This window comes from Galeopterus variegatus, unplaced genomic scaffold (assembly GCF_000696425.1).
Source record: "Galeopterus variegatus unplaced genomic scaffold, G_variegatus-3.0.2 Scaffold189, whole genome shotgun sequence".
Taxonomy (NCBI): Eukaryota; Metazoa; Chordata; class Mammalia; order Dermoptera; family Cynocephalidae; genus Galeopterus; species Galeopterus variegatus.
Genome location: NW_007726300.1, coordinates 214,526 through 230,453, shown reverse-complemented (window position 1 = coordinate 230,453; position 15,928 = coordinate 214,526). Strand labels below are relative to the sequence as shown.

The following is a 15,928-nucleotide window of genomic DNA, read 5'->3' as shown; positions in this document are numbered from 1 at the left end:
AAACATACACAGTGTTCCAATAGTATCATAGTTACAATATTAAAGGAAACCCAGACTAAGGGTGGATGAAATTGAACACATATTTCCATGTCAGACTTCCTACCATTTTGCTTGTTTGTATTGATTTCTCTTGACATGGTCTTCTTTTATTGAGAACCACTCTTTTTTTTTCCTTATTCGCTCTCTCTTTTATTTAAAATCCCCTTCCTATAGCTGTATGTGCTAAGAGCAATTGTAAAAGGAAACCAGCTTATATTAAACCTGCCTGGAGTCAAAATGTAATCTAACACCTGTAGTCTGCAATTTGTCATCACTTCATGGATACTTTTTTTTTTAATAACAGATTTCCTGAGTTTTGACCTTAGGATACTGTATAATCCAAAAAAAGCAACAAAACTAAACCATGGTTTTTAATAAGTCTTATAATGTTAGGATGTGAAATTACAACCATAAGAGCCAACTCAAGTAACATCATTTGATGTTAGAAATAGTGCGGAGTTGTATATCTAGGAGAGTATGTTTTGTGTGTGAAAATGACTTTGAGTGATAAAGAGGTAAATCTTAATACATATGTAATTTTTTCTACACCCATTCTCTAAGGCCTTCCTAGGTGATTTGACTCAAGTAAGATGTTTTCAACTACAGGGTCCATTTTGAACTTTATAGTAGAGTGGTCATCATTAGGGAGAAAGCAAGGCTATGTGTTGAGTATGGTTCATGTAGTACAGAAGTTTTTTAATTTTTTGGTCTCTGGACATCTTTTTGCTCTTACTTAAGGGGACCCAAATAACGTGTTAAAACTCTTGATATTTCTATATTAGAAATTAGTTCTGAGAAATGTTTACTAACTTAAAAGTAATTATAGATAATATATATGCATATATGGAAATGATATATTTTTATGAAAAATAACTATATTCCCCAAACAAAAAATAATGCAAGAGTACCAATGTTTTATATATTTTTGCAAATATTTTAATTTCTGGCTTAATGGAAGACAACTGGATTCTCATAATTGCTTCTGCGTTTAATCTAACACGGTACATAGTTTTGGTTGAAGTCAATGAAGAAAATCAAGCCTCAGACATGTAACTAGATAATGAAGGAATTTTTAATAGGTTTTCCAGGTAATTGTGATATTCTTTTTTGATACTGTAGCAAAACTTTACTACAAGTAGTAGTTTGTTATAGGTTAGTTGCAAAGTGGAATTGAATCTGAAATTGCATCAATGAACTTTCCATACTTTTATATTTTATTATCATATAATCTATTGGTCTGCTTTGCGCTTTGAATGGATCTTTTACCTATTCATAACATCATGCTTTGATTATCTGGAAAACATTAATTTACTGACTTACGGAGATCTTACAAATATTTACAAATTTCATTGTACGACATATTTTAAATCAAAAACAGAAACTTTTATTAAATCACCACCAATATTATCAGAAAAGTCTGTAAGTATTAGGAAGGTATTAAGCTTATGGTGGCAGCTATTAGTTTTCCAAAATTCTAATTTTTGCTTGAAAGGTCAAATTTTATCATTGGCAATGAGTACTGTAAGATATTTTTCTTGAAGTGACAGGCTCATATCTGCTGAATATACAAATAACTATAGTTTGTTAGTTGTTCTTTCAAGTTAAAATGATATTCCCTGAGAAAGGTGGCTAGCTCAGCTTGTAACTCAAACAATTGCACAGTGTTCTTTCTTAAGACAACCATCTTACTTCACCATGCTACAGAAGTGCATTATGAGTATTTCCTATTTTCTCACACACAGTGTTAAAAAGAGTTATAGTCAAGGGTTGAGATTTAATATAATTAATAAAATTTTACTGCTTTACCAAGGACATTCTTAAATGAAAGTGGCATTATTTTTACCACAAGCTTGTGGCAGTGAAGCATACAACTACTAGTACAGTTTGGAGCCACTGCCTTTGATTGCTACAGGCCAGCAGTTTTCCCACCATTGCTTTTGTACCCTCAGTGCAAATTCAGCAGAAGTCAAAATGGTAAATGATGTCTTAGCTTGCTATGAAAACAGTTTGATGGCATGGACCTCTTGATGAAGTGTGTAGATTCCCCCAGGGGACCATGGACCACTGATAAAGAGTGTCTTCCTAAGAGAATGCCAGGCAGTGTATGTGTGTAGAAAGTGTCACCTTGAATGGGTCATGACTTTGAGGTTCCATTCTATGTGACAGATGCTTCAGAGGCCATTTTTATGTGCCAGGTGCCATGTTAAGAACAAAGATATATGTAGTATTTGAGTGAAAGCAATAAGAAAAGTTATTGGTATGCATGTCTATTTGTAGATCTGTAGATCTTAGGGATGAAGAGGTCAGACAGATTTTTTAATCTATTGCTGATTTTTATAATAAACATGTTGATAGAAAAATGTATAAGGCATTATACTACTAATTATGAAATCCTCACATTTTTTAATGATAGCTACTACTTATTCAAGCCTTACTATGGGCAAGAACTCTCCTAAGTACTTAGCATACATTATCTCACTTAATCTTCCTTAACACTACAAGGAAGATTTTACAGATTAACAAATACTGTGGCTCAGAGAGACTAACTTGCTCGCTCAGTCACAAGCGGCTAATAAGCCATTGTCGTTTGGGATAGAACTGGATTCAAAACCACAACTTTATGACCCTGAAACTCCTTCTTACAACCTTTATACAATGCCATCTTATGATTTATGTAATGCCCTAATTTTTTTTTCAACACAGAAATGGTAAAAAGAAAAAAAAATTATGTCCTCACTCTCAGACACATGCTAGATGTAAATTCCTATAATTAATGACAGCTTCTTTACTTTTTAAATTTAGTTTTGCTAAAAAGGAATAATAACAAAAAAAAGAAATAATATCTAGCTGTGCTAAACAAAGAAGAATAACTGGTCTGAAAGTAGAGAAGAGAGAATCTGGAATTAATTCAGGGCTGCTGAACAGAGATGTACTGAGCACTTTCTGTGTGTGCCAGGGATATGGTGTGCCAATATGTTGCTCACAGTCCGATAGGTGAGACACATTTATATAATAGTTCCATTAATATTTACATTAATTATCAATCGCTAATGCTAAGTTCTCCCAGCTGAATTTTTGAGCTGAAATTAATAGTCTCTAATTCTAATGCTGAATTTGAAAAACAGAATATTAGGAGGTAGAGCTGGATTGTTGAAACTTCAGTTACATGATATTTTATATATAGTATATTTTATTAAATAACAGCATGTTCATCTATTTAACAAATTCTTTTTTTTTTTTAAAGATGACCGGTAAGGGGATTTTAACCCTCGACTTGGTGTTGTCAGCACCACGCTCTCCCAAGTGAGCCACAGGCCGGCCCCCTATTTAACAAATTCTAACTGAACTATGCATAAAGACTTTGAACCAATTGTTCTTTTTTTTTTTTTCGTTAAATTTTTATTTTGTCAATATACAATGTATATGATTATTATGGCCCATCACCGACACCTCCCTCCCTCCTCCCTCTCTCCCCTCTCCCCCAAGAATGTCCTTTCCGTTTGCTTGTTGTAACAACTTCATAAAAGTATAGTTGTTATATCTTCTTCCCCACCCCCCCCTTTTTTGTGTGTGTGTGTATGTGGGTGAATTAATTTGTTTATTTTTTAGCTCCCACCAATGAGTGAGAACATGTGGTATTTCTTTTTCTCTGCCTGACTCGTTTCACTCAATATTATTCTCTCAAGGTCCATCCATGTTGTTGCAAATGGCAGTATTTCATTCGTTTTTATAGCTGAGTAGTATTCCATTGTGTAGATATACCACATTTTCCGTATCCACTCATCCGATGATGGACATTTGGGCTGATTCCAGCTCTTGGCTATTGTGAAGAGTGCTGCGATGAACATTGGGAAACAGTTATACCTTCGACTTGATGATTTCCATTCCTTTGGGTATATTCCCAGCAGTGGGATAGCTGGATCGTATGGTAGATCTATCTTCAGCTGTTTGAGGAACCTCCAAACCATTTTCCATAGGGATTGCACCATTTTGCATTCCCACCAACAATTGTTCTTGTTAAATGTGTTTTTCTCAGAACTTTTAGTGGAAGAATGGTATCCTTTTTTGGATCAACTATGCTATATTCTGTTGTTATAGATGAGGTGAAATTGAACAAGGCAAAGTAATTCTGATATTAATGCAAAATAAATGTAGACAGAAGTCATCTTGTTCATGTTCTTATCCCCTCCTGATGTGCCTTACCCTGTAGGACCTGAAGCTCTGGGTGAGACTCACTCCTGTGCATGAGACTTGTCATAGGGAAGCAGATGCAGCCACCTGGGAAACTTTGTTTTAACCTATGACCACACTGGCTCAACCACCCTGTACAGTCACCTCCTCAATAATTTCTCATTTTTTCTATATAAAAAAGACCACAAAGTCTTGGCTTATTATGAGTAATTCAGTTCACCCCATAATGATACAGTGAATTATATACTTTCCTAAACTTAATCATTCAAGATCTCACTTCCTTCCCTGCAGGCAAGAATCATTATATTTTACACATGGCTCCCAGCTGGTTTTCATTGAGGCCTTCAGAATCTATTTGAACACTGAGAGCTTTAAGAAGAACTGCTTTATCTTTCTCAGTCAACTTTTGTCATGGTACCATTAGGTCCTTTTGTTTTCAAAATTTTCGGTTTTGAAGGCAGAGAAAGGACTTGTGTCCATATTATAATTGTGCTTTGTGACTTGGCAAAAAGCTTTATTTTGAAGTTGATGTCTCTTTTGAATATATTTACAACTTCTTTCTTCATTACCATGTTCATGTCTGTTTATATACGTATATGTCTTATTTTAGAGAGATTTCAGCAATTAAATAAGAAGGAACATAGTCAATGTTTAACTATTTATGTCCTACCCATAACTTACTCATCAACTCTTCATTGTTGGATATGAGACTCCTTATTTAAAAGCTTTGTAAGTTAATAGGTACAATAATAGTAGCTACTCCATAAACATTTGATTAAATGAATACATTTTTTTTTACTCTTTTAACCCAGAGCTGACTGTTTTAAACATAATTCATTTTAGGTATGATAAGCACCTTGGATGAAGGAAGCCATCAGTTAGATGTAAATTAACCATTATTTTGAGTATAGATGTGCCAATGCATACTTCTTGTGCTTTCATGGTAATGTTGCTGTTTGTGAATACTCCTATGGAGGTCCAGTAATGTATTACAAGCTGAGTTTTTCTTATTTAGGATGTGGATATATGAATATTTTCCCTTCTTTCTCTAATAGTAGCAGCAGTTTCCAGGTCCTACTGTATTTTCGACTAGATCTGATTGTGTGATTGTAGTTTATTGTGAGGACTTTTTATCACCATTCTAGCAGAATGCTGATGCCCTGCATGCTCCAACCCCGCCTCCCTCTCAGTTGTCATTTCTCGTCATTTCTCTCTAGCTTAGGGCTGTCCAGTAGTCTAGTAGTACTCTCTGTGATGATGAAAATGCTCTATATCTGTGCTGTACAATACAGTATTGCACAAGTGGCACAACTGAGCACTTGAAATGTAGCTACTAGGACTGAGGAACCGAGCTTTTTTATTTTTATTTTTTTAAGTTTTAATTAATTTAAATGTAAATGTAAATAGCCACATGTAGCTAGTGGCTACTGTATTGGGTAGCACAGCTTTAACATGCTGACTTCTCTGCTGTTTTTCAAATATAATAAGTACTTTCTTGCCTCCCAGCCTTTTTGCCTGCTGTTTCTTTTTTCTGGAATGCTCTTCTTCATGGCTCGGCCCTCACTCCCTTCAGCCCTCCTCTCTAAATCTGCCTCCTTTGGGAGCCTTCCTGAGTCACCTTATCTAAAACAACATCTCCTCCCTCCAATTTTTCTCCTTACACATTGTTCTATTATTGCTCATAGTATTTATTACTACCTGATATTTTATTTGTGTTCTCTCTCCTCTGCTCTAGAGACTTTGTTCAATTATTTTGTATAGTCTTGCTCATAGAAGTCAACAGAACGTAATATTTAAGGGCATGGGCTTTAAAATTAGAAGCCCAGTTCTGCTATTTACAAGCTATGTGCCTTCAACAAATTACCCACACTCTTGGAACTCCCGTTTTCCTGTCACAAAATGAGGTAAAATACCTACTTCCGGCATTACTGTGAAATTTAAATAACATAAAATATATTTATAGCATTAACATCAGTGTTTGGCTCATAGTAAGCTTCACATGAATGCTAACACCTATGATTACTAGTATTGTTATTATTGTTATTGAAGCTATTTAGATATTTCACTCTGGTGAAACCTAATTGTCATACTGAAAAATCAACAACGGATGCTATGAAAATGAAAGAAGATTTAAATAAACCGTTTTTTTTACAGAAATTATCAGAAATGAATTCATTGACTAGATTAAGGTCAATCGAGATAGAGAAAAATCCAAACCAAAATAGAGCTAGGATAAATTGGCAGGTTTCAGTATACAAAGGTGAAGAGTAAAAAGCAATGGATAGCTGTCTTTACAGAATGATATATTCCATTATTTGGGAAAGGCACATGAAAAGAGATGTTGTACCTTAGACATAGACAAAGGTCAATTACTGGGCTCTTTTTTAAAATGTGCCTTTTAATTAACATATGGTATAGTTTATATACAGTTGAATGCATAGATCTTAATTGTACAGCTTGATGATCTTTCAGACATATACACATCCTTTTAACCAACACCCAAATCATTATGGAGAATATTTTCAACATCCCAGAAAGCTATCTCTCACCTTCTTTTACTAAATAAACCTCGAAGGTAGCCATTATGCTGACATCTATCCCTGCAGGTTTTTCCTATTTTTTCCCTCTTCTTACATATTTTCTAGTTTTTCCTACTCTTGACTCTTAACATAAATGGATTCATGACAATGTTTACTCTTTACATCTGACCTTTTTTTACTCAACAATAAGTCTGTGATATTTATCTGCATTGGTGCAGATAGCAATAGTTAATTTTTTCTCACTCTTATATAAGTACACCACAATTTATTTATCTATTCTACTATTGACAGACACTTGGAGTGTTCCAGTTTGGAAATTTTATGATTACAGCTGCTGTGAATATACGTTTTGGAGGTCATAAGCATTCGTTTCTTGTTTTATACAGTGTGTGTGTGTTTGGCTTTAGTAGGTGCTACCAATGGAGTTTTTTCCCCTCCCTCCACTGGGCCCATGTTATAAAGGGAAAAAGGATGAAGCTGGAAAGTTTATAGACTTGGACAGTTTTACATAGATAGTTGGAGAAATGCTCAATTAAAAATAATTTAAAGAAAATCTGTGTATATGAAGAACTTGTTAGGAAAGAGCTTATCTCTTAAGTTGAGGGACATTGTCTTGGTAATTGTGAATTTTATGACTAAAAAAAATTAATCATATTGTACATATGTGATACTTGGATACATGTGTATAATGTGCAGTGATCAAATCAAAGTAATTAGCATATCCATCACCTTAGGCATTTGTCATTTCTTTGTTTTGGGAACATTTAACATCCTCTCTTCTAGTTATTTGAAAATATATATGTATAACTATTATCTGCCAATTAAAAATAAAAATTTTAAAAAAATTTTTAATTCTTCCCTGTGGAGTGGGGGATCTCATGGGAACTCATTCTTTTTTGAACTCATGATGTCATAATGTATAATTTTTCAGTGACTGATTCTTTATATGTGTACATCTTCCTTAAGAAGAGGTCTACATATTCATGAATAAGCATGCAATCATATGTACATGATAAATAAAAGAAGTATTTAATTGACAAAAAATACTAATCAGCCAGAAATATATGCCTGAACTGTCAAATGAGCCTAGGAGTGGGACTGCTTATAGGTCCAACTATTAGGAATCAATAACATGACTCTCAGTACACTTGCTTGGGACAGAGACCAAACTTGATTTCTTCTAGTTAACTTACAGGGAATTGAGAACATACTCAGAGAAATTCAGACAGAGAAACTAAAATTTACTGAAGTGGGAGTTCAGAACCTGTCCTGTGAAGAAGAGACATTGAGTTGACATTATTTAGAGTTGACATTATTTAGTCAAGACATAAGAAAGTGAATAAAAGATGACTTGATCCTGCCCGTTAGATGGAAGGATTTTAGAAGGTTTGGATTGATTTTCCTGTCTAGGAAAGACCGTGATATAAGCATTAGGCTCTACTTTATTTTTGCTAACAGTACTTATACCACTAGAGGAAGGCGCTGTATGATATTAAAAAGAATTCTTAGCAATTGACTGGAGATGAAATTATGCAGGAAATTTCTTTAGCTAGAAATTGTCTAGAGACTATAATACTCTGCCTGGAATAGTTAGAACATTCTGGGGGAATGAAGATAGTTAGGACAGATGACTTTGGGAATCTTTTAATCTCAGATATTATGTATATTGTTATTGAAAGGAGGTTATAGGCAAAGAAAAATGTAAGTATAAAGGAAAAAGCTCAGCCCTTTCGGTTACTTGTCAGACAGTTTCACCTTAGAGATACTTATTAAGTCATTTCATATTGTGACTGCTCTTTCCTTATCTGTTAGAAGATGGTAGAGAGATCACTTCTCCAAGTAGATACTGTCATACTGCCCAACCACCTGTATTTGTCTGACCAGAAACTATGTATTTCACTTCGTAAGTAATTTCTCTTGCTGTTACTTCTGTTGAGAAACATCTTCCTAATCTATCATGGGCAGTGACATTGTCATTGTCTTCTGGAAACCTACATTCTTGTACTAACAGCTCCCTGTGTATGATTTCCAGTTTAGAGGGTTCTCCTGAGATGCTGCATGTTTCCAGTTTGTTCTTGTTCCAAACAGCACCTTCATGAGGAACAGTCGGATTAAATTAGTTAATCCATATAAAATTCTTAGAACTTCCTGGCACAGAATAAACGCTCAGTGAGTGGTCACTATTATTATTGTTCTTTCTCTATTTCATGTTTGGCTTCTCTGTGTATGTATATGTATAATGTGTGTATACATGTGTGTGTGTGTGTGTGTGTGTGTGTGTGTTTGTGTGTGTGTATACAGAGTATATATATATATAGTATATATTTTCTATATATATTGTATTAGTCTGTTTTTGTTGCTTGTAACAAAATACCTGGGTTCATAAAGAAAATCAAAATTTATTGCTTACAGTTTCTGAGGCTGGGAAATCCAAAGTCCATCTCGTGGTGGCATCAGTGACCCAGGGGTCTCACATTGCAAGATGGTGGAAGCAGAGAAACCAGAGAGAGCAGACAGAGGGAGCAAGAGAAACAGACTCTTCTCTTAAAGCCCTCCGAACCACACCCCTGACCACCATTTTTAATCCATTCACTACTGCAGGGTCCTACAATCTGATCACCTCTTCAAGGCTCCACCTTTCAATTACCATAATGGGATTTCCCACCCTCTTAACAGTCACAGTGAGGGCTAAGTTTCTAATACATAAAACTTGGGGGACAAAATTAAAGCTTGAGGGGGTTTTGGGGAGACATAATCCAAGCCTTTGTGTGTGTGTGTGTGTGTGTGTGTGTGTGTGTGTGTATCCCTGTTGCTCAGTTTTAAGAAATAAAGGGAAGTGTAGTAGGCCAATTTGGTTGGACTTAAGGAGAAGAACAAATGCTATCATGCAGAAAGATTATAGTAACTTCAAAGTACAGTTTTGGAAAATCTCTTTAAATCTAACCAATGCACAATGGAAAACCCCTAAAGAACCAATCTAATTATTCAATTAAATGGGACCGTTAAATGCTGACTTTTACTACAGAAGGCAAGCATAATTTAGAAAATGGGGCATTTTAATTCTCTTTTGTTTTCCAATTAACTCAATTGCTCTAATAGGGAGTACTCGTGCTTAGATATATGTTTTGTGAGTATGTATTCTGTACATATTTTCAGTCTCTCCCTCTCACCAAAGACTAAGATTCTCACCTGTTGACACAAAGGTTTATTTATTACAGTCCTCATGTTGCCCAGATTGTGGCCTCAGAGCAAATATCTTCCTGCCATCAAAGCTGACCTGGGCAGCACAAGCCCACCATGCAGCTCTGCCTTCCCTGCCAGGGATAATTAGGATGTTGAAGTAACGGAGCTCTCACTTTTTTGCTGATGCCAGCTTACCACAACAGACCACATGAGTTTACTCTTAGTTAAAAGTGGTAAAGAAAATGCTAAGAACATTCATTTTAATTGGTCAACATTATGTGGACTTTAGTGCCACTAAAGTTTTATAGTCCTGTGTTTGAGATTTCTTTCTGCCACCCGCTGTCAGCTTATTATGACAGATACTTGCTTTTGATTATTCTTTTGATTATTATTTGATTATTGATTATTATTTGAAAAGTTTAAACCTCTTCTGTTATCATATTTAGGTAACAATTTCATCTGCCCTAATATTTATTAAATTATCTATAATAGACTGACATTGTCACATTGGTGGGTGGGAAAGTAGTTTTGCATCATATGGCCCTCGAGACTGGGATGAATGGCAGAGATTTTTTTTTTTTTTCCTTAAACGCTTGCTTTGATGCTTTTTTTTTTTTTTTTTCCAATTAAAAAAATGGGTCATATGAGTAGGGCGTGGTGGTGGTAGGAATGGTGGTGAGGATGGTGGTACAAATGGTTCTTAAATGTAGCTAGACATGCTTTCTTTTGCTTTGATTGAACTGATGCTTCCTGACTCTGGAAAATGTTTAATTTATTACTCTAATATGAAAAAGATTACATAAAATGTGAGAGAATGGTTAAAGGAGAAACATGTGCTTTTGAAAAGTGAATTCACTATTCTTAAAGGTCTTGGAAGCATCCAGGAAGTTAGGCACTGATCTGAGTATAGGAAATGTGGTTTGTCTTTGTAATCAACATAATACATTTGAATGGGGATGATCACGGTAGCCTTTTAATTTTTTATTGTGACTGAAGTTGTAAGCTGTGAGCAGTGGCTGAGGTTCCTCAGCAGGATCGCACACTCCCTGTCCCTTCTCTGTGAAGTCCTTCTCACACAGGCCTATGATGAGAGTAGGGGACAAGTTCTTCTGACAATCTCCCCTCTATCTCTCTCTTTCTTTGTCAGACCGAAGAAGTTGAGACGTTACTATTAGAATGGGAAATTATTTCATGTTGAGAGATAATGTTGAAGAAGTTATTATGAAAATCAAGAGTTAGCTTGCATAGCTAGTGTTTCATTTTGTTTTTTTAATGAGTAGAGAATAGGTAGAGATAAAAGAGAAATTATTTAAATTACAACAACTAGAAAACTTTAACATTGTTTTCAAAGTTTGACAAAAAATCCTGAAATTAGGAAGTATGAGCAAAACAGAGGATTATTCAGTTTAAGTGCTACTATGAAGGTCCATCTATATCAGTATAAAATAGTCACTTAAAATTCGTAATTTAAGAAAGTTATATTTTTAAATTAATTTGAAAGTTTCTATACTTTTAAAAAACATTTTTTGATTAAAGATTAAAATCAGAACTAAAAAAAAATAAAAGTTGTTCCTATTTTCAAAGGATTGGTTTTCTAGCTCAAGTACCAACTATTCCTCTATAACACTCTACGAGTAATTAATTATGAGGCTGATCATAATAATGACTATCATTTATTGACTGTTTGCTATAAGCCAGGGCAGGCAAACTATGACCCATGGGTCAAATCTTGTCTTACAGGAACACAGCCATGCTCATTGTTTATTTTGAATAGAGTTGAATAGTTGCAGCAGAGATTGTGTGGCCCTGCAAAGCCTAAAATATTTACCATCTGGCCTTTTACTGAAAAAGTTTGCCAATTCTTTATTTAAAACAAGCACTATTTCTTCACGTAGATTGTGCCATTCAATCATTACAACATCCCTAGAAGTCAGTTTCTTATCCTTCCTCTATAGATAATAAAATTGAGTCTTAAAGATGTTCAGTGACTAGCTCAAGATAGCCAGCTAAGTGCAGGAGTCTGGCCTTGAATCCATGATGTCTGATTGCAGAGCCCACACTTCCCTTCTGTGTCCAGTTTCTTTGTCATTAGCCTTCAGAGAGGTAGCATATTCTGGTGGTTAAAGGTATGGACGACTCTGAAGTCAGATGTCTTGAATTCAAATGATCTTGGGCAACAAATGACTTAACTCTTTATGCCACAGAATATAAATGTTGGCAGACATTACTATCATGAACTTCTTGTTTTGTAGATGAGATTCTAAATCTCCAGAATTGCTCTTAAGCTTTCCAAAGACCTGACTTTACAAATGACTGTTGCGTAACTCGCGCTAGGTAGATAACACATATTTCAGAGGGCTGATGGCTTTTGAAAAGTAAAATTGTCAGTTGAATGCTCATTTTTTTTTCCCCTTTCAATTATCAGGTCCTTCATAGACAGCAGTCTCAGCCAGCCAAGGAGAGTTCCCCTCCCAGAGAAGAAGCGCCTCCCCCACCTCCTCCAACTGAAGACAGTTGTGCCAAAAAGCCGCGGTCTCGCACAAAGATCTCCTTGGAAGCCCTGGGGATCCTGCAAAGCTTTATTCATGATGTAGGCCTGTACCCCGACCAGGAAGCCATCCATACTCTTTCGGCCCAGCTGGATCTGCCCAAACACACCATCATCAAGTTCTTCCAGAACCAGCGGTACCACGTGAAGCACCACGGGAAGCTGAAGGAGCACCTGGGCTCTGCGGTGGACGTGGCCGAGTATAAGGACGAGGAGCTGCTGACAGAGTCGGAGGAGAACGACAGCGAGGAAGGCACCGAGGAGATGTACAAAGTGGAGGCCGAGGAGGAAAACGCCGACAAGAGCAAGGCGGCGCCTGCAGAAGTTGACCAGAGATAATGTGAACTCCCACCAGGCAAAGCAATACATTGGTCCAAGGATTTTCTGTTTTAGTTTCCTTGACAAAGTTTTTTTTTGCTTTATTTTATTTTTGTCTTTTTTATGTCTATTTGTTTTGGTTTTTTCTTACCCTTTTTGACATTTCTTTGTTGCACAGGATATCCCTACAGACTAAGTTCAGTATTTCTGAATCAGACATAGCCTTGGCAAAGACACTAAAGTGTTACACTTTTACAATTGACTGGATCATAGTGATTATAATCACAGGAGACTCCGCCTTCATTATCCTTGCACTTAACAGAAGTTACATCAGGCAAGTTTCAGGATAAAAAGACCTACGAAATAAATGAAGGAAGCTACAAGTGTGTGTATATGTATATGTATATATCTCTATATTTACATATATATATTAAATTTGCATGGGACAGAGAACTTTACAATCCAAAAGAATAGACTGTGAAATGAGTTCTTAAAGAAAAGACTTGTTTATGTATTAAAAAACCACTTCACAGTGAGTGAGTCGCTTTGGCTTTTTGATAAACTGTGGCCTGCTCTCAGGGTGGGGTGACTATTTTTGAATTCCTATTTATTTTCTGTGTTTGTCCCTGATTTTTTTTCTTTATTTTAATTCTATGGCTTCCTATCTGGCAGCTTAATGGGTAATTTTTGAGGTATGTATTTAACAAAATAAATCGACACTGCCAAAAAAGAAAGAAAGAGAGAGAGAGAAAGAAAGGAGGAAAGTGAAAAAAATCAGGGCACATTTAAATGGTACAAGTCAAATTACTCTTAAAGACACAATGCACACTTAAAATGACTCAATAAAATGACTCGATGTTCCATTATTGAATTTGTCATTACTGTAGTGAACAGATCCATTTCTGTGGAATTCCAAATAAGTAAAACTGAAATTCAGTGCAGAGAAAACTTGTCCATTAGTACAGTCTTGATAAAATGACATTTTGATGTTGTATATGTGGAATTCATAGTATGAGCCACATTTTTTTGTGAATTTATTTACCTGCTTGTGGCTTCACATCTTAAAATTGATAAGCCTGCTCATTTAAAAGTTTGCTGTTGCTGTTTTTTTTTTTTTTTTTTTAATAGAAAATAATGTAAAGTTAGAAAAGAAGTTGCTGCCCAGTTAAAGGGGCTCCCTCTCAAATAAATCTCCATTCTTCCCTCTCCCAAAAGACATTTCTTATTTCTATTTCACTTTGGGCTTCCTCATCTTCGTACACATTCCATCCCTATAACCAAACATTTTCAGTCCCTGATTTCACAGGCTTCTATCCCTTTCCCAGGTATGGCAGCCCTAACAAGAACCTGTTTTTGAATCATTGTGCAGCTCCAGGCAATAGAGTAAGTGAACCGATTTCAGTAGAATCACCTACTGGTCATAAAAGGAAACATTGTTGCATTTACATACATAGCAATTACCTTACCTAAAGCAGAACTGATGCCAACTGGATATTTAATGGAATGAGCATTAAAGCTGCAATCTACTATAGTTCTCCAAATTTTCAACTTCCTATCAGAAACACCGGTAGCATTACTTTCCACTTCTACCTATAGTAATTGCAAGAGGAGACCTCACCTTCTGGACTGGCCTAGTGAACCTAATCCATGCTTTAAAATGGCCGTTAAACAGTCCCACATGGTTGGATTTTTTTTTTTTTTTTTGAGTCGTGCTCTTATGCAACCTTGTCAAAGACCTCATGCAATATCACTTTGAAAGTTGTTTTCTGTTTACTACATAAACATTGTAATATAACTGTTAATACTATTTATATATTTGAAAGGTATAAAAGGTAGGAGTTAAAAAAACACCTCTATGTGTAGATATTAACTCAGAACTTACAATATACAGGGAGAAGACATGTTGCAATACAAGCTAATTCTAGCTGCTCAGTAACCTCTGGAGTTTTTAAAGGGACATTTTCCTGTACTTTTTCAAGTAAGATGTTTAAAAAATTATCTTGACATGAGTGTCATATACCTTTGCAAAAGGATGGTTGTTTGCAGTTAAGCCCTGGGCCCATCCTTCCTTTTTCTGTAGTATGCTGCAGCTTTAATCAGAAAGTCCATGGTTGCTGCTTCCTGATCTCCGAGTTACTCTTTCCAAATTGTCTTCTTACACTGTTGCTGAAGGTCACTCTGTACATGTAATGGAAATTGATTTTGCCAAGCTCTTACAAGGTGGTTCACCTATTGATGGCATCCGCATTTGGTATCTTTTACACTTCAACCAAAAATTTATTAGGTATTTTTCAATGCTAAGTCTTGCCTTTTATTTTTTAATTTCACTGCCAAGTTTGCAGTGGTTCTAAGTGAATCTGTGGGCATTTTAGCCTGTGGTCTTGCCAGATCTTTGCGAATTACAATGCATATATGTCTATTTATTCAATATCTGTCATATAATATCTATTTGGAAGAAGAAACTTTCTCTTGTAGTGCCTCTTGACAAAGCACAATTTCCTGCCTTTTTTTTTTTTTTTTTTTTGTGAAATGAAAAAAACAAATTGTGTTTTATTGCGGTATCAACAATGTGAATAAGGATTAACATATTGTAAATGTTCTTTTTTCCATGTAAATCAAATATCTTTGTTATCACTAAGTGATAATTAATTTTTAACTTATGTGCATTGTTAGGCTGTTAGAATTTTTTGGTTGTTAAAATAAAGCGCATTCAATAAATATGACTTCATTTGTCAAGTATTTTACTGGGCATTGCCTTCTTTCCCATTTAATATTTCATGCAGAGTGAGACCTTGTGAGTCTAAGGAAAATCCGTACCCTTATTTTAGAAACAAGACAGGGGTACCCACAAGTACATATGTTTGAGTCCTGTCCAATGCATAGATCTAATTGCACATGTGAATGTATGTGTGTCTATGTGTGTATGTAAACACACACACACACACACATCTTGGTGCTGGCAACTGGGAGAGTCATTTATCCACTCATTTTGTCAATATACAAACAGAACTTAAATGTATAAAGTTATATTTATGGGCTTACTTTATTTTTCTAGTGAATATTTTCTGTTTATAATTAAAAAACCACAAATGACTGCGTGTCAGGAAAC

General features: G+C 35.4%; 1 protein-coding gene across 2 annotated transcripts in view; it reads left to right on the top strand.

Moving 5' to 3' along the window:
* SATB2 (SATB homeobox 2) overlaps positions 1 to 15,558 on the top strand; it is a 183,514-nt gene extending 167,956 nt beyond the window's left edge. For both annotated transcript variants that reach the window (XM_008564650.1, XM_008564655.1), the window contains exon 11: positions 12,379 to 15,558. In XM_008564650.1, the coding sequence (XP_008562872.1) occupies positions 12,379 to 12,840 (462 nt within the window). In that variant the 3' untranslated portion in view covers positions 12,841 to 15,558. The remainder of the gene's footprint in view (positions 1 to 12,378) is intronic.
* The last annotated feature ends 370 nt before the right edge of the window (positions 15,559 to 15,928 follow it).